This window comes from Mirounga angustirostris, unplaced genomic scaffold (assembly GCF_029215605.1).
Source record: "Mirounga angustirostris isolate CCGP_5_RB_7025 unplaced genomic scaffold, mMirAng1.0.hap1 SCAF_15, whole genome shotgun sequence".
Taxonomy (NCBI): Eukaryota; Metazoa; Chordata; class Mammalia; order Carnivora; family Phocidae; genus Mirounga; species Mirounga angustirostris.
This window is the reverse complement of record NW_026991723.1, coordinates 59136221-59155761: the sequence shown is the minus strand read 5'-3', so window position 1 is coordinate 59155761 and position 19541 is coordinate 59136221. Positions and strand designations below refer to the sequence as shown.

At 38.8% G+C, this 19541-nt stretch overlaps 1 protein-coding gene across 6 annotated transcripts in view; it reads right to left on the bottom strand.

Annotated features, from left to right (window-relative positions):
* The window catches only part of MELK (maternal embryonic leucine zipper kinase), an 87410-nt gene that overhangs the window by 21956 nt on the left and 45913 nt on the right, over nt 1-19541 (bottom strand). For 5 of the 6 annotated variants that reach the window (XM_045882699.3, XM_064578964.1, XM_064578966.1 and 2 more), the window contains 3 exons: nt 19426-19524; nt 8283-8369; nt 1142-1273 (listed from right to left, as the gene is read on the bottom strand). In XM_045882699.3, the coding sequence (XP_045738655.1) occupies nt 1142-1273; nt 8283-8369; nt 19426-19524 (318 nt within the window). The remainder of the gene's footprint in view (nt 1-1141; nt 1274-8282; nt 8370-19425; nt 19525-19541) is intronic. The other variant, XM_064578965.1, reaches the window with a different exon arrangement.

The following is a 19541-nucleotide window of genomic DNA, read 5'->3' as shown; positions in this document are numbered from 1 at the left end:
AATCAACATAAATGAGTATCAAAATATTCATTAAAATATTTCATGTTGGGGCGCCTGGGTGGCTCAGTCGGTTAAACGTCTGCCTCCGGCTCAGGTCATGATCCCAGGTCTTGGGATCGAGCCCTGCATCGGGCTCCCTGCTCTGAGGGAAGCCTGCTTCTCCCTCTCCCTCTGCTTGTTGCTCCCCCCGCTTGTACTCTCTCTCTCTCTGTGTCAAATAAATAAATAAAATATTTTAAAAAATAAAATATTTCATGTCATATGAAGTAGAATATATCCTCTTTCAGAAATCTTAGTCCCAACAATATTTAAAATTTTTATCTACAACCCAATAATACGGTATCTTTTAAAAGTACTTGAATATACATAAATTATATAAATAAGCATACTATAAAAAAGACTGGAAAGACACAGTAAAAAAAAAAAACCTATAAGCAGTAGGTTCATAGATAAGTTCTATTTTCCTTTGGCTTATCTGTGGCTTAAAATTTTTCTGCAACAATCAAATTGCTTTTGTGAAAAACAGAGGGGAGGAGAGGATTATTTCAATGCTATGTTTACATTCAAATTTTTAGAGTTCAAGTTCAGAATTTCCCATTTTCCTCACCAAAAATATATTTTTTATTTATTTATTTAAATTTTATTCCCCCCCCCAAAATATTTAAATCATAAAATGTCTTGCCTCTGGCTCCTTGATACCAGTGGTGTATCCACCCATGAATGCAGCAGGCACAAGGCAAGAGCCGTAGGTGTTTGGGGCGCCTGCGTGGCTCAGTCCATTTAGCGTATGACTCTTGGTTTCAGCTCAGGTCATGATCTTAAGGGTTGTGAGATGGATCCCTGTGTTGGGCTCCATGCTCATCGGGGAGTCTGCTTAGGGATTCTCTCCCTCTGCCCCTCCCCCCATGAGCTCTCTCTCACTCTCTCTCTACATATACAATAAATAAATTTAAAAAAAGATTCTCCCTCTCCCTCTGCACCCCCTTTAAAAAAAAAAAAAAAAAGAGCAGTAGGTGTTCACACAAAAAGTCCTAACATTTCTCTCCCTCTGCCTGCAGCTCCCCCTGCTTGTGCTCTGTCTCTATCAAATAAGTAAATAAAATCTTAAAAAAAACAAAACAAAAACCGTTCTAACATTTACCTTGATGTTTGTGAATGGGGTGGTATTGGCTAGTCCACAGGAAAAAGAAGTAAGTCTTAAACGAACTGGTTTTCCCCGAGCCTTCTTGGCTAGAAGCAGAAGATAGGTAGCGGTGAGGTGATCATACTGCCACTGGAAAAAAGAAAATCAAGTTGTTTAGAAGACTAAAGTTGTTTTTAGAAATAACGTTTTATTTTACATTAATTTTTTTCCATTCAGGAAAAAAAAAAAGCAATCCCCTATACCAACTCTCTCTCTCTTTCTCTCACACACATAGTTTCTACTCCTCAGAGGGAACCACTTTTAAATACTTTTAGCTATTTCTTCTTTGTTTCTCCGTTGCTTATACAGCTTTAAATTTTTTTTTCAGCTTCAGATATTGTCTATGAATTTCCTAGTATGGAAAATAAGGATTTAGCTCTACTACAACTCCTTCCTGCCCCATACATTCTTCCTCCTTGCATCCTCCTACTATACTTTTATCACAATTTTTAGTTAAATCAATATTTACACTATTATGATTATGTAAATTAGTATTCACAACTGAATAGGGGTAATATTCAAAATATTTCATTTGTACCCTGATTCTATGCAATTAGAACAGAGGCTGAGAGGTGAGTAGGGTCCTGGGGCATCCCTACCATGAAAATTATTCGACTTTTAATCACCAGGGGAGACTGGAGGAAGGTGCCCAGGGGACCTAAGGGAGGTAATGGACAACAGGGAGGGCACTCAGAGTAGGAGTTCTTTACTAATGAGTAGATAAATATTCTAATATCTTTTTTTTAAGATTTTATTTATTTGAGAGAGAGAATGAGATAGAGAGAGCATGAGAGGGGGGAGGGTCAGAGGGAGAAGCAGACTCCCTGCTGAGCAGGGAGCCAACACGGGACTCGATCCCAGGACTCCAGGATCATGACCTGAGCCGAAGGCAGTAGTTTAACCAACTGAGCCACCCAGGCGCCCCATAAATATTCTAATATCTTAACAACCAGTATGGAACTGCAGCTAAACCACGCGGGGTACTACCCTTGCATTTCCTTCTTTTGTATCTTGGTTTTTCCTGAAGTTAAAAATAAAAAAGAGGCAGTTGCTCGTCTTACTAATTCAACTCCACACTCCCCAGCATTCTTCACCTCCCCTCAGCATGTCCACACACACCAGCTAATCTGTTCCCTCCTCCATTGCCCTTTTGGAGACATTCCACCTGATGTCTGCATTCCATGCTCCACTCTGGACTGGCTTCTTTCTCAACCTACAATTCAACTACTGGTCTAGGGATTCTCTTCACCTCTATTCTACAATGTATCCCCAGTTTCCCAGATCCTAAATATTCCTCTTTCTTGGTTACTTTCTTGTTTGGGTGGAATATATCCTCCAATAACTTCCTGAGGGTGGATGAATGGGAGGTAAATTTTGTGAGATCCTGCATGTCTGATAAATGACTGCATTCCCACCTCACACTTGATTCTGGTTGGGCCGAGTACAGAATTCTAGGATGACAATAATTTTCACAGTTTTGAAAAAATTGTTCCATGGTCTTCTCACTTCTAGTATGGCTACTGAAAAATCCAGAGTCTTTCTGACTCCAAACCTTTATGATCTTTTGGGGGCTTTTTTTTTGTCCCTGGAAACTTTTTGGATATTCTCTCTCCCCCGGTTTTCTGAAATTTCACCTTGTGTAGATCTATTTTCATCCTTATTTCCAAACCCTGGCTAAGCCCCTTCATTCTTAAAAACTCAGTTCTACTAACTTAGAAACCATCAGTTCTGGAATATTTCTTCTTGTATTATTTCTTTGATGCTTTCTTCCCTTCTTTCTTCTGCTTTATCTTCCTGCAACTACTATTATTTGTATGTTGGACCTTTCTTACCCATTCTCTTCTATTTGTGCATCTCTTTGTCCTTAGATTCGACTTTTGAGAGATTTTCTTTTAATTGTACTTTCAATCATTTCTACTAACCTCTTTATTTCTGTGGTCATATCTTAAATTTTCAAGAGCTATCTCTTGAAATGTTCCTTTTTAGTCATCTTATTCCTATTTCAAAAAAGAAATAGCTTCTCTTATCTCTGGGAATATTAATTATCACTTCTAGCCATTTTCTTCCACTCCCTGCATTATCTTTTATTCCTCAGTATCTTTACTTTTCTTCCTTCTCCCCCACCTCACCACCCCCACCATTTGTTTTGATCTCTGATTTTCATGTTAGAGGCTTTCCTCAAATGTCTGATAAGCTTTGGCTGCCTGTCCCTAAAGATGGGGAATTATAAAGCACAGTTAATTAAAGGCTCTGTGTATAATTTGAGACTGCTCATCACCTTGGGGGCTTCTCTATGGTGAACAGACAGGAAGCTGAACTCCCAACCATTGGTATAGTAGGTCCTTTCTCTTGGCTTTTCCCTAGAATTGAATCTTCCAATATTTTCCCCACCCCCACTGCAAACAGGATAAAATCCTAGTTCCAGCATTCTCAGAGTTGAATAGGGAATGTGGTTAGAGATAGTGGTTCACTACTTAATATGAAGACTGCATGTGGCCATTCATCCATTTCAGAATGGCTCATCACCCCTACCAGAGCTGCGTACGGTACACGAGTTCCCCTTGTTCAGTGTCTCCCATCTCCTGCTGGGGTAAGGAAGAGGTGGCTATCATACAGCACAAGGTAGAGAAAGGAACCTGGGGTCCAACTGCTTCTAGTACAGACTTTCAACCAATCTTCCTGTTTTCCACCCTACTTACTTCCCTAACTTCAGAGGCTCCTAGTACCTCTGATTCCTAAGCCTTTCTGGAGCCTAGGGCTCTAATCAATTTGCTTATTTTCTTTTCCTACTGCAGGCATTTAGCTTTCAGCTTTCTCTGAAGTGCTATGTCAGATGCCACTTACCTATTTTATAATTCCTCAAATCTTATTGACATTACTTTTGTCTCCTCTTATATCCTCAACATCCTTGTGAATTTTTTTATCTTTTTATCCCTTTATTATTTTAGTGAGGTTTTAGGGAAGGGTTGGATGTAAACATACCTGTTCAATCCACTATGTATAACTGCAAGTTTCTAAATAATGGACTCATAAGACTAGGTGACTCTCTATCCTACAAGAGTGTTAAATTTTAATAATATTCAATAATATTTAATGCATGTATCTCCTCACAAGGCACATAATCCAAAGAGGCCTACAACCAAAAACGTGTAAATAAAAACCGTTTTTATTAATAAATTTTATCTGTTAATATTTTAGATGGCCACAATCATCATGTATGCTTTGAAATCTATATAATGGACCTATCAATCTAGTGGAAGAAGTATAAAATACTGTGATAAATTATTACAGAATGTTGCCTTTAAACCAGACAGGATGGGTTGGAAGGAAGGGCAGAAAAAGTTTCATAAAGAAGGTACTTGGGGATGGACTCTGAAAAACAAACAGGGTTCTAGAGGGGAGGGGGGTGGGAGGATGGGTTAGCCTGGTGGTGGGTATTGAGGAGGGCACATTCTGCATGGAGCACTGGGTGTTATGCACAAACAATGAATCATGGAACACTACATCTAAAACTAATGATGTAATGTATGGGGATTAACATAAGAATAAAAAATTTAAAAAAATAAAAAAAAAAGAAGGTACTTGGGAACTGGGTAAAAACTAAGCAGTCACAATCACTCTCCATTATGACAGTCCTACCTTTTTGAAAGAGATGCCATAAATTGATTACAAACAATGGCTCTGAAACAAGTTGCCACTTGTTTATCAACAACAGTATGGCACAATCCAGGCAATGTAAGCAATACCTGGACAGTTTTAGATGGAGTCCTCTAAACCTGCATAGGAGTTTTATAAACTCTAAGCCCTCTTCATCCCTAAACAAAAAGACATCCTTTTAATAACTTTTTTGCCATAGCCACTTCACACTACTTATTACAATTAGATACATGGGGGAGTTGTGTGTTCAATAACAGATGAATCGGCACATTAGTTACGCTTTCAGGTGACGTCAATCCCAAGTCTAACACAACCCATGTCTCCCTCATCTTTTTTTTTTTTTTTTAAAGATTTTATTTATTTATTTGACAGAGAGAGACACAGCGAGAGAGGGAACACAAGCAGGGGGTGTGGGAGAGGGAGAAGCAGGCTCCCCGCAGAGCAGGGAGCCCGACATGGGACTCGATCCCAGGACCCTGGGATCATGACCTGAGCCGAAGGCAGTCGCTCAACCGACTGAGCCACCCAGGCGCCCCCTCATCTTTTAAGCAGCTCCCTGTTTTGAAAGTCAAATGTCTGAAAGTAAAGCAATAGGTTTACCTATCATAAAGAAGACTCCATTTCTAAAAAAAATTTAATCCCCAGTTATTGCTCACGCAGGCTACATGTTAAAGAACTGCCCAGGCACCTGGGCTGAGGGCAGGCAGTTACTGGTACAGAGCGTTTAAGAAATTGAGGAATGGCTCACTATCCTTCCCCTGACCTTGGTTGTGAGGCCCTCAATCTTTAGTATATGTGCTGCCGAAGCGAGCACGTGAGGCCCTCAATCTTTAAACTTCTGCCACCAGAATACAGGGGGATTTGTACTGCAGGGGTGGAGGAAGGGACTGATCCGAATAGGTTCTCATATGCACATGTAACCCTCAGTGAAGTCCTCCTACCAGAGGACTGGCTGCTCCCACAATTCACAGCCACTCACAGCTGGAAAAATAGGAGGAAAGTAAGGAAAGCAATCAGGTGGAAGGAAGCTCTAGCACCACTACTGGGAGTCTCAAGAGGGCTACGGTGAGATATCTTGAAATCATAACACATATGAAACTCTAACTTCTGCATATAGAAAGCAGTTTAGACAGTTCATGTTTAGGGTCGCGTGGGTGGCTCAGTCGGTTAAGTGTCTGACTTTGGCTCAGGTCATGATCTCAGGGTCCTGGGATCTAGCCCTGGGTCTGGCTCTGAGTCAGCCTCCGCACTCAGTGGGAGTCTGCTTCTCCCTCTCCCTCTGCCCCTAACCCCACTTGTTCTAGCTCTCTTTGTCTGTCTCAGATAAATAAATAAGATCTTAAAAAAAAAAAAAAAGAGTGGTCATGTATATGATATAAAAGTGGGAGTTCTAGGAGTCAAACATTTGAGAATAATATTGCTTCTCTCTCTGCACAAAGATCAGCAGCACCATACCAGCATAGATCTCACTAAACTGATTTCTCCCTGTCCAGTCTAACCAGCCCCCAAAATAAAGGCAAAGCTCCCAAAGTGCCAGAAAAAGTGACAGACCATAGATGACCTCAAATCTGGGTCCCCTGAGGCTATTTAAACTGGAAAGTACCAAGTAATTTACAAATAATACATTATATGTTAATAAAAATCACACTAGCTATTTTATCATAAACAAAGTAATTTACAAATAATACATTATGTGTTAATTAAAAAAAGAAATCACACTAGCTATTTTACCATAAACAAAGTAATTTACAAATAATACATTATGTTAATAAAAAAAAGAAATCACGCTAGCTATTTTACCATAACAAACTAATTTACAAATAATAGATTATATATTAATTTAAAAAAAAATAATAGGGGCGCCTGGGTGGCTCAGTTGTTAAGCGTCTGCCTTCGGCTCAGGTCATGATCCCAGGGTCCTGGGATTGAGCCCCGCATCGGGCTCCCTGCTCTGCGGGAAGCCTGCTTCTCCCTTCCCCTCTCCCTCTGCTTGTGTTCCCCCTCTCGCTGTCTCTGTCAAAAAATAAATAAAATCTTAATTAATTTAATTTAAAAATAATAAATAAACTGGAGAGTACCTAGGACCAACGTGAATTCTCTGGGACTTCCTAAACCAAGATTTCTCAACCTCAACACTACTCATCTCTGGCCTGGATAATTCTTTCTTTCTTTTTTTTTTTAAGATTTTATTTATGACCTGAGCCGAAGGCAGTTGCTTAACTAACTGAGCCACCGAGGCGCCCTAAACTATTCTACTTTTGTAGGTGTTTGAAAACTTGTAAAAATTTTAAAAGAAATCTTATGTATCTGAAATATAGTCGTCTATTAAAGATCGTCCTAAAGAAAAAGTCATTCTTTTTTTTTTTTAAGTTACTTCAATGGAAACTTCAGATTTTCATTATAAAAGACCTTGCAACAATTCCCAATTCTTGCCATTTCTTTAAAGGCATTATCCGGGGCATCTGGGTGGCTTAGTCAGTTAAGCATCTGCGTTTGGCTTGGGTTATGATCTCAGGGTCCTGGAATGGAGCCCTGCATTGGGCTCCTTGCTCAGTGGGGAGTCTACTTCTCTTTCTCCCTCTGCCCCTCCCCCCCCACTCATGCTCTCTCTCTCTCTCAAATAAATAAAATCTTTAAAAAAATAAAATAAAATAAAGGCATTATCCATGAAAAACTAAATTATCATTCTGTTTTCCAGACACATTCTAGAACCTTGGTTATTATGTCATTCAAAAAAATCCTTAATACCTCCTCACTGAAAAGAATTGTGGCTTAGCAAAGCTTTGTTTAGTAAAAAAATTTTGCTTAAGGCCTTTACCTTGCAAATTAGAAAAGAGAAAAAAACACAAATCATAGATGATGAAAGACACAGTACTGAATCAGGAGCAAAGTTAGGCGTAATCCCTATCAGGTTAGATTATACTCAGGGTCAGCTGTGAGTGCCTCCATCCCTACAAAAAAATCTAGAGATTAAGCATCTGAAAGAGCTAAAATGATCCAACACAGAAATCATGATAATGATATCTGTATTTGTTTCATAAGCTTACGGGTGATGTGATGCCACAGGATTGCTTTTAGGTAAGAAGAAAAGTGCTTTGTGTTTACCTATTCCTACAAACAGAATCATAGTTCTATGTTAGAGAATTTCAAGGAGTAAAATCAGAACTCTATCAATTCTCTGTGGACTAGTTTCTTCTGTTTCTTCATTTTTTCCCCACTATAATTTTCTTTAATCAATGTCATTTTTAAGAGGATATCCAGCAGACATGAGAAAAAAATTGAGTGAAAATCATACATAATTATAATATTTACACCCATGATAAAATCCTAGGTCTGACAAATGCTATACTATTTTTAATGTACTTTACCAGTACATTTATTGTATCCATAAAGAAAAATAAAACAAGAGATATTAGTCTCAAATTCACATTGTATTTCTTACCGATGAAATTAAATCCTCCATTGTTTGCCTGTTATTTCTATGATGTACAGAAAGTTCTGTTACACAATCTTCATCGAGGTGAATAAGCTACAAAAAAATATTATAAACTTTATTAACAAAAAATTACAAATATATTCATTGTTTTCCAATCTTAAAGTTAGCATAATTACTTTGTAAAATCAATACCAATGTGTAAAAACAACATGAGTTCATCAAATTCTTAAGTGAGAATAAACATTCTCCGTAAGTTTTAAAGATGTCAGCAGGTGACAATAAGCAGTTCACGAAGAGGAGCTCTTGCCTAGCCCTTCACATCCCATCACCACCTGATTGTTAAAATTATGTAGCCAAGGCACTCTGTCCTCCTTCCCATTGCCTACAGTGGGATCTGCATGGCATCTTCATCAAGGAACAGTCACTAGGCACTAACATCAGTGGCTCTACAACAGGCTGGCAAAAGAGTGGCTCAGACTTGTAATGCAGCGCACCTCAAGCTACATTAGGGTTTAGCACCAATCCAAGGAGTCCTCACGATGCTGAGGGTACTGACAAAGCACAGTTTTAAAAAGTGAGATAGTCTCTATACAAGATTTATTTTGCTTCAGGAGAGAAATTATCCAAGTATTCGGACCCATGCATGAGGGGCCAAAAATAGGTTCTGAGAACCAAATCCGAATCAGTGAGAACCAAAAGGCCGAAGGGGCCTAGCCTGGACCTGGAACGGGAGCTCAGAAGACTTCAGTGGAAGATATTCATAAGGAATGTAATTTTAAACTCATCTTTGCCATGTATGAATTCTCTTCACAACAACCCCAATCAGTGGTCTTTCACTTTCTGCCCTAAGTCCTCCTTTCCCAGGAACAGAACAACTGGGATGGCTAGCTTCTCCCACCTGCCCCCTAAGGTCTGTCTGCCTATGATCTCCATTCAGTGTCAGTACAATCTAGGCTTTGGAATTAGGGAGACCGTGGTTTGAGTTGTGAAATCACTAAATAACTATATGACCTTGAGTAGGTTATTATACCTCTCGGAGCCTCAGTTCCATCATCTGTAAAATAGAAATAGAGCCTGCCTTGCAATACATGTAACATATGTGGAGAGCCTAGTACAACATCTAAACAGAGTAGACCCTCAAAAAATGGTTTACTATTTTTACTAACAATCATAATTTTACTTCCTCTTTGGGATAAGAGCTTTTCAGAAATTTGAATATCCCTATTATAGACAACCTGTCCTCTCCAAGTTTTCTCTTTTCCAGTTCCTTTAACCACCATTTCAATGATTACCGCCCCTTACCATTCTGACCCTTTCTTTAGATCGCACACTTTAAGTTGTCACTGGCCCTCAGCGTGATGTGTTCAGAACCAAACATAATATACCAGGAGAGGTTTGCCCGCCACAAAACAGAGTGATATCATGAATCTTCCCTTGTTCTGGACACCACTTATAGTAATGGATTCAAGAGAAAGTCATGCTGCCATCATGAACACAGAAGAACACTAGAAACAGCGACCTGCATCACTGGCTGGTGTAAGCACAACCTCATGGGTTATGGAGAATGTGGAGACCACAGAGACTTACACTAATGGTACTATATAAAAGTCCAAAATGCTAAGATAAGTTTTCACTGTGTTGCTTTGACCTGAGCAGTTCCCCCTATTGTAAATTCCCCCTTCAGGAAGGTCCCAGCCTTAGAAGCTCAGACACTTTACCACTAGTTGGGCAACTTCTTTGACACCAATTGAGTGACTACTGCTCAAGTGAGAAGATTTCTGGGGTTCCCTCCATAATCTTAATGTTACTCTCCTAAAAACAGGGCTGCTTGGGTGGCTCAGTCAGTTAAGTGTCCGACTCCTGATTTCGGCTCAGGTCATGATCTCAGGGTCCTGAGATTGAGCCCCGTGTCAGGCTTCACACTTGTAGAGCCTACTTAAGATTCTCACTCTCCCTCTCCCTCTGCCCTTCCCCCTGATCTGCTCTCTCTTACTCTCTCTCTCCATCTCAAAAAAAAAAGTTACTCTCCTAAAAACAAACAAAAAAACCCTTTCTCTCTCCCCCTAGCCTCCTGCTTTGTGCCTTTACCACAAGGTGTGTGTGGGAAAGGAGGGAAGCGTAGGAAGAAGGTGCTAGCTTCTTTGCTGGACTCCTGAACTGGAGAGAATAAAGAGTGGGGTGGACAAGACACCAAAGTCTGAACCATATGGCTTATCTCAAGCTGGGTTTTCCAAAGAGACTCAATACTTTAAGTATAGATGGTCCCAGACTTACAACGGCTCAACTTAAAATTTTTCAACTTTACCATGCTGCAAAAGCGATACACATTCAGTAAAAACCATACTACAAATTTTGAATTTTGATCTTTTTCCTGGCTAATGATATACAGTATAATACTCTTTTGTGATGCTGGGCAGAGCAACAAGCTGCCGCTCCCTGTCAGCCACGTGATCATGAGACTAAAGAGCCAACACACTTAGAACCATTCTGTACCCATACGATCATTCCGTTTTTCACTTTCAGTAATCAATAAGTTACATGAGATACTCAACACTTTACTATAAAATAGGTTTTGTGTTGGATGAGTTTGCCCAACTGTACCTAATGTAAGTGCTCCAAGCATGTTTAAGGGAGGCGAGGCTAAGCTATGCCGTTCAGCAGGTTAGATGCATTAAATGCATTTTCGACTTACAATATTTTCAATTTACGATGGGTTTATTGGGATGTAACCCCTTAAGTCAAGGAAGATCTGTACTCTGAATTCTCAGCCACACATACTCGAGTTAAATTAAGTACAAAAATGAATACCAAAAGCTAACCAATTATTTTGGATTATCCGTGCCTACTACATTTCCTGTTCAGTAGGGCAGAAAATAGAACTGAATATAACTTCTATTTGATACAATACTTGGGTACTAGAGCTATGTGTGAAAATGATAGAAGGAGATCATGCATAGAGTTATAGAATAGCACCTATACATTAAATATCCAACTAAATCTGAATTATTTTTTATAATTCACTCTTGAAGAAACAGAAAACTGAGGGGAGAAAAGCAAATACTTTGAAAAGCAACAATCATTGCTTATAGTTCTCCTGTATATTACTCATTTGATCCCCGAAGCAGTACTGTAAGGCAGGCAAGACAGATGAACGATATAACACATAAAGGCACTTTATAAATGGCAAACATAACCCAAACATACATAAGAGGCTGACAGCAGAATACTCATATTGGAGGTAAGAAAATGAAGACTTGGAAAAGTTCCTGCAATGTGCCCAAGACTGGCATTTTTCATTACTAGCCCAGAGTTTGTTCACCGAACCACAATGTCACCTCTTACTAGAGACAAGACAAGCAACCCTCATCCCAAAGGCCACAGCTACATAGGATGCAGGCCCTAGATTTGACTGATTTGACCTGTCAGATCCATCCATTCTGGAGCCCTTATGTCTAGGTTCAAATCCTGGTTCTACACTTATTAGTTGTTTGATCTTGAGGAAGTTACTTTACAACCTGTGTCCCAGTTGCTTCATCTGCAAAATGGAGACAATAACAGTATCTACTTCAGAGGGTTGGTATGAAGATTAAATGAGTGAAAAGAATTAAAAACACAAAGCCCATAGAATAGCACCTGACTCTCAGGTGCCTGGGTGGCTCAGTCGGGTGAGCATCCGCCTTCGGCTCTGGTCATGATCCCAGGGTCCTGGGATGTAGTCCTGCATCGGGCTCCCTGCTCAACAGGGAGTTTGCTTCTCCCTTTACCCCTCCCCCCTGCTTGTGATCTCTCTCTAATAAATGAATAAAATCCTTAAAAAAAAAAAGAATAGCCCCTGACTCTTAAAGGAATATCCTAAGTGCTCTATATTATACTCTAGTATAATATAGAGTTCTTACTGTAATAGCACACTATTCAATGATAGTAAGTATTCAGTAAGTACTAGCAATTATTATACTAAGATATAAGGAAAATTATATACTTTTTGAACACTCAAAACCATATATTTTACTTTATACTGCACCCAAATTTAAAATAATTTTTGTGTTGGTAAAATCAGAGACTTTCTTCATGTTGGCATCTGTTCTCCCACAAGCAGTAGTGTATCCTATCCTATTAGGATCATGGCTGAGAAGACATGCAAAGCCCTCCCACACATGGAGAAATGATGACCCCCAATGGTTGAACACAGGCATCTGCACCACCCACTCCCCCCCCTCAAGGGACACATACCCACTTGCCTGGCCCTGCTACTGCACTGCTCACATACCTGCACCCTCACTGTTCTGAGGCTCAGTACTGATAGTTGCTAGAATGAAGCTGCTGCTCAACAACCTAACCTTACAGCTAAAGCAGCTAGAGAAAGAACAACAGGGGAAGCCTAGAGGCATCAGAAGGAAGGAAATAAAGGTAAGAACAGAAATAAATGATACAGAAACTAAAAAAAAAAAAACAACACACAATAGATCAATGAAACCAGGAGCTGGATCTTTGACAACAATTAATAAAACGGATAAACCTCTAGCCAGATTTATCAAAAAGAAAAGAGAAAGGACCCAAATAAACAAAATCACAAATGACAAAGGAGAAATAACCAACAACACAGAAATATAAGAGATTATTTATGAAAAACTATATGCCAACAAACTGGACAAGCTAGAAGGAATGGATAAATTCCTAGAAACATATAAACTACCTAAACTGAAGCAGGAAGAAATAGAAAACTTGAACAGACCAATAACCTGCAAAGAAACTGAATCAGTAATCAAAAAACTTCCAACAAACTAAAGTCCAGGACTAGATGAAATGGCTTCAAAGGTGAATTCTACCAAACATTTTAAGAGTTAGGGGTGCCTGGGTGGCTCAGTCGGTTAAGCATATGACTCTTCATCTCAGCTCAGGTCTTAATCTCAGGGTTGTGAGTTCAAGAGGCTGACATCTTGAATGCTGGGCTCCATGCCGGGTGTGGAGCATACTTAAAAAAGGGGGGGGCGGGGCGGCGGCGCCTGGGTGGCTCAGTCGGTTAAGCGTCTGCTTTTGGCTCAGGTCATGATTCCAGGGTCCTGGGATCGAGCCCCACATCGGGCTCCCCGCTCAGCAGGGATCCTGCTTCTCCCTCTACCTCTGCCTGCCACTCTACTTGTGCTCTCTATCTCTCTGTCAAATAAATAAATAAATAAATAAATAAATAAATAAATAAATAAAAGAAGAAGAGTTAATACCTGTTCTTCTCAAATTATTCCAAAAAATAAGAGAAGGAAGGAAAACTTCCGAATTCATTCTATGAGGTCAGCATTACCCTGATACCAAAACCAGATAAAGGCACCACTAAAAAAAAAAACTACAGGCCAACATCCCTGATGAACATAGATGCAAAAGTTCTCAATAAATTCTAGCAAATCAAATCCAACAATACATTAAAAAAATCATTAACCACAACCAAGGAGGATTTATTCCTGGGTTGCAAGGCTGGTTCAATATTCGTAAATCAATCAACATGTTACATCACATCACTAAGAGAAAGGATAAGAACCATATGATCATTTCAATAGATGCAGAAAAAGCATTTGACAAAGTACAACATCCATTCACGATAAAAACCCTCAACAAAGTAAGTTTTGAGGGAATATACCTCAACATAATAAAGGCCATATATGAAAAATCCACAGCTAACATCATCCTAAATGGGGAAAAACTGAGAGCTTTTCCTCTATGGTCAGGAACAAGACAGGGATGTTGACTCTCATCACTTTTATTCAACATAATACTAGAAGTCTTAGTCATGATTCTGGACTTCAAGTTATATTACAAAGCTGTAGTAATCGAAACAGTATTGTACTGGCACAGAAATAGATACATAGATCAATAGAACAGAATAGAAAACCCAGAATTGAATCCACAATTATATAGTCAATTAATCTTCAAGAAAGCTGGAAAGAATATCCAATGGGAAAAAGAATGTCTCTTCAACAAATGGTGTTGGGAAATCTGGACAGCAATATACAAAAGAATAAAACTGGACCATTTTCTTACAGCATAAACAAAAATAAATTCAATAATGGATTAAAGACCTAAATGTGAGACCTGAAACCATAAAATCCTAGAAAAGAACACAGGCAGTAACTTTTTTGACATAGCAACTTCTTTCTAGGTATGTCTCCTGAGGCAAGGGAAACAAAATAGTAAATCATTGGAACTACATCAAAATCAAAAGCTTCTGCACAGTGAAGGAGACAATCAACAAAACTAAAAGGCAACCTATGGAATGGGAGAATATATTTATTTGCAAATGATATATCTGATAAAGGGTTAGTATCCAAAATATATAAAGAACTTATCCTACTCAACACCCAAAAGATGAATAATCCAATTAAAAATCGGCAGAAGACATGTATAGACATTTTTCCAAAGAAGACATACAGATGGCCAACAGACACATGAAAAGATGCTCAACATCACTCATCATCGGAAATGTAAGTCAAAACTACAACAATGGCCTATCACCTCACACCTTTCAGTGTGGCTAAAATCAACAACATAAACAACAGGTGTTGGTGAGGATGTAGAAAAAGGCAAATGAATGCTCTTGCAATGTTGGTGGGAATGCAAACTAGTGCAGCCACTCTGGAAAACAATATGGAGGTTTCTCAAAAAATTAAAAATAAGGGGCACCTGGGTGCCTCAGCCGATTAAGCATCTGACTCTTGGTTTTGGCTCAGGTCATGATCTCAGGGTCCTGAGATTGAGCCCTGCACCAGGTTCCACAATCAGCAGGGAGTCTGCTTGAAATTCGTTCCCTCTCCCCCTCCCCCTGCTCACGTGTTCTCTCTCTCTCTCAGATAAATAAATAAATCTTAAAAATAGAACTACCTTATGATCCAGAATCACACTATTTAGCCAAAGAATACAAAAATACTAATTCAAAAATGGGGCTGGCTGGCTCAGTCAGTGAAGCATACAACTCTTGATCTCAGGGTTGTGAGATCACATTGTGTGTGGAGATTACTTAAAAATAAAATATCTTTTAAAAGGGGGGGGAATAGGGGCGCCTTGGTGGCTCAGTCATTAAGTGTCTGCCTTTGGCTCAGGTCATGGTCCCAGGTTCCTGGGATCGAGCCCTGCATCGGGCTCCCTGCTCAGCGGGGAGCCTGCTTCTCACTCTCCCACTCCCCCTGCTTGTGTTCCCTCTTTCACTGTCTCTCCCTCTGTCAAATGAATAAATAAAATCTTAAAAATTTTTTAAAAGGGGGGAATACATGCACCCGATGTTTATAGCAGCATTATCTACAATAGCCAAATTATAGAAACAGCCCAAGTGTCCATCGATGGATGGATGAAGATGTGGTGTATGTGGGTATATATATGTGTGTGTGTGTATACACACACACACTGAAATATTACTCAGCCATAAAAAAGAATGAAATCTTGCCATTTGAACATGAATGGAGCTAGAGAGTATTATGCTAAATGAAATGTCAGTCAGAGAAAAACAAATACCATATGATTTCACTCATATGTGGAATTTAAGAAACAAAACAAACAAGCAAAGGGGAAAAAGAGAGAAAGAGAAGCAAACCAAGAAACAGACTCTTAGAAAACAAACTGATGGTTAGCAGAACTGATGAGAACAAACTGCTGGCTAGCAGAAGGAAGGTTGGCAGGAGGGTGGATGAAACAGGTGATGGGGATTAAGGAGTACATTTGTTTTGATGAGCACCAGGTGATGTATAGAAGTGCTGAATCTATATCGTACACCTGAAACTAATATTACACTATGTTAACTGGGATTTAAATAAAAACTTAAAAAAAAAAAATTAAGTTGCTGCTCTAACTGCATTTGCTCGATAGATACTAAAGATGTCATGGAGGACCAAAGGGAATATGGAAAAGAAATTTTAGGAGCTGGCAGTCAAAGGAGAATCAGAAGGGATTTCATAACAGTGGGCAGACTAATGAGAAGGAGCTAAAAACAAGCTTACTCTGTTTTTCCAAGACTAGTTGGCTATTGGGAAGAGTATTTATTTATATTTATTAGTGTGATTATTCCAGAAAGCAAATACCTCACAGCTCTACTAAGTCCGCATTGTGGCATGTCTGAAAAACCTCCAAGCTATTCTGTTGACCCATGCACATACCCCCTTCCACTGCAGAAATTTTAGTGGATTATCAGAGAACGTGCTCAATTATCTGAAAAGGGCATTAAAATACTTCTCCTTTAAAGTATTAAATTACTTTTCTAACCACATATCTATGTGAGGCTACATTTTCTTCATATGCTTTGATCAGAACAACAAAGCAAAACAGATTGAATGCAAAAACAGGTAAGTATCTAAGTGTCTTCTATTAAGCCAGATTTAAAAGTAATCTGCAAAGATGTAAAGTGATGCCACTCTTCAAAATTTATTTTTTTAATTGTTATTTTTCATTTCTTGATTTCCTTATCTATATTTTAGGGATATGAATTGTATTGACTTAGAAGGACACACCTTTCACAGTGGTTCCAGGCTCTGCCATGTGGTTTGCTTTGGTGAATGGGCTATTAGCAAACATGATGCGAGCAGAGACTTGAAAATGCTTGAAAAATGAAGGATTAGAATTTGCCCACTTTCTTGCCTCTTTTGGAATCCAGGCGGGATTTCAAGAAGCCCAGACTAGCCTGCGGCAATGTAGCCCAACAGACAGATGGTCCAAACAGCTACATCCCGCTATGATAAAGTCACCACATGACTGCAGTCACATGACGACTCAAGATAAGACCTGCACAAGAACTGCCCAGTTGAGGCAGCCCAAATTGCTGGTCCACTGAATTATAAGTTATTATTGTTTTAAGTCACTAAATTCTGAGATTTCATTTCACACAGTAATAGTTAACTAATACCAAAATATACATATCCTTTAGTAACATTCACACTTCTGCTAAGTTCAAGTTGCCATTTGTTAAAAAAAAGAGAAATTTAAACATTAATGCAAGAATAATTATTTAAAGAACTGCTTAAACTCATATAGGACTGTTTACAGTTTTTTCATACATATATATTAGATCAGTTCTCACGGTATAGTCCACAGAGCCCTGAGGATCTCCAAGATCAAACCTATTTTTATAATAATACTGTTTTTCATTTTTCACAATGTTAACATTTGTGGTGATGGTGCAAATGCAATGATGAGTAACACTGCTGGTGCCTTAGTATGAATCAAAGCAGTGACACAAAACTATATTAGGATACCATATTCTTGGTCATGCACTTACAGTTCAAAGAAAAATTTTTTAAGCTAGTTTCAATTAAGAATATCATTGATGTAGTAAAAAGTACTAATTTTATTAAGCCTTGGCCACTCAGGACACATTTTTTTTTTAAGATTTTATTTATTTATTTGACAGAGAGAGAGATAGCGAGAGCAGGAACACAAGCAGGGGGAATGGGAGAGGGAGAAGCAGGCTCCTGGCTGAGCAGGGAGCCCGATGTGGGACTCGATCCCAGGACCCTGGGATCATGACCTGAGCCGAAGGCAGACGCTTAATGACTGAGACACCCAGGTGCCCCAGGACACGTGTTTTTGATATTCTGTGTGACAAAGTGGGAAGCATGCAGAAAGCACTTCTGCACACCAAAATATGGTGGCCATTTAGAGGAGAAGCACCTGTGCGACTGAGTTATAAGTTGAATCACCTGTTTTCTTCCTGGAATGCCATTTTCAATTGAAAGACAAAATATATTTACACTGGGTATTTAGCATTTTCTCAAAAATGAACAAAAGGAACTTGTCACTTAAAGGAAAACAACTGACAGTATTTGTTGCTAATGATATAATTTGGACTTTCAACCAAAAATTATGATTTTGGGAGGCACCTGGGTGACTCAGTCAGTTAAAGTGTCCGACTCCTGGTTTCAGCTCAGGTCGTGATCTCGGGGTCATGAGATCGAGCCCTGCGTTAGGCTCTGTGCTCAGCGTGGAGTCTGCTTAAGACTCTCTCTCCCTCTCCCTCTGCCCCTCCCCACCTAAAGAAATAAATTTTTAAAAAGAAAATTAGGATTTTGGAAAATTTGTACCTGCCACCATTAGTTTAACAGCTTTCCAATTCTTTTTTTTTTTTACAGTTTTCCAATTCTTAAAGACTCTTCTAATGAGATCAATAGTGACTTTAACGAATGTGAGGGTTTTTTTCTAATGTATAATGAAAGGTGTTAACTTTTGGAACATCTGAATAACTCAGCGAAACAATATTTTCCAAATGACCAATTCATAATGTTAAGTGGGGAAGAGATCCAATGGAAAGACCAATGGATTTTAATGTAATAGAGTACAATAACTTCATTGATTCCACAAGCAACTAACCCTTAAGAAACCACTATTTGTCAAGTATTAATAGACTATCATAGAATATCCCTAATTATCTTAAAAAGCTCTTAAGGTGTTAATCCATTTTCCTAGTACATATCTGTGTGAGGCTGCTTTTTCTTCATATACTTTAATCAAACAACATATCAAAACAGAAAGAATACAGAAGCACATGAGATCCTAGTGTCTTCTATCAAGCTAGACTTTAAAGGAATTTGAAAAGATGCTACTCCTCTCATTAAATTTATTTTTAAAGTTATTTTTCAGGAAAAAATTAACTTGAGATAAAATGTAATAGGTTTACTACTGTTACTTTTAAATGAATCAATAAATAAATATTAAGAGTGTAAAGGAGTCCTCAGACTTAAAAGTTTGAGAACCGTTATAACTTCATAACTCCTCTGGGAAGTAGACAGAACTGTTAATCTACTTTTTACAGACAAACAAATAGATTTGGCAAAGTTAAGTGACTTGCCTGTGATTTCCAGAGCACTGTTCACAATCCTGACTACATGTAAGAAATACCTGGAAGCTTTTAAAATTAACCACTAATTGTTCTGGGATCAGCACAGGCATTTTTTTTTTTTAAGGTCTCAATGATTCTCATGTGCAGCCCAAATTAAGAGCCACTGTCCTAGAGATTAACAGGCAAATGTATAATTAATTAGGTTACAAGCCTCACAAACCCCAATCTGGTAAGTCTACAAAATACATTTTCTTTTATATTTAAACCATCACTGTAGGTCCTGAATCCACACAAAGATCAAACAAAGTTTTTGTGAAAAATTCTCCTGGACTTCATTTTACTTACAGATTTCTTGCTTTGCCACTCAACAGGACAGTTGTAATCGTGCATGATCCAGGGATGGCTCAATAGATTTTTCACAGAAATCCGTTTCTTTGGGTCCACCTAGTGGCCGTTGAGAA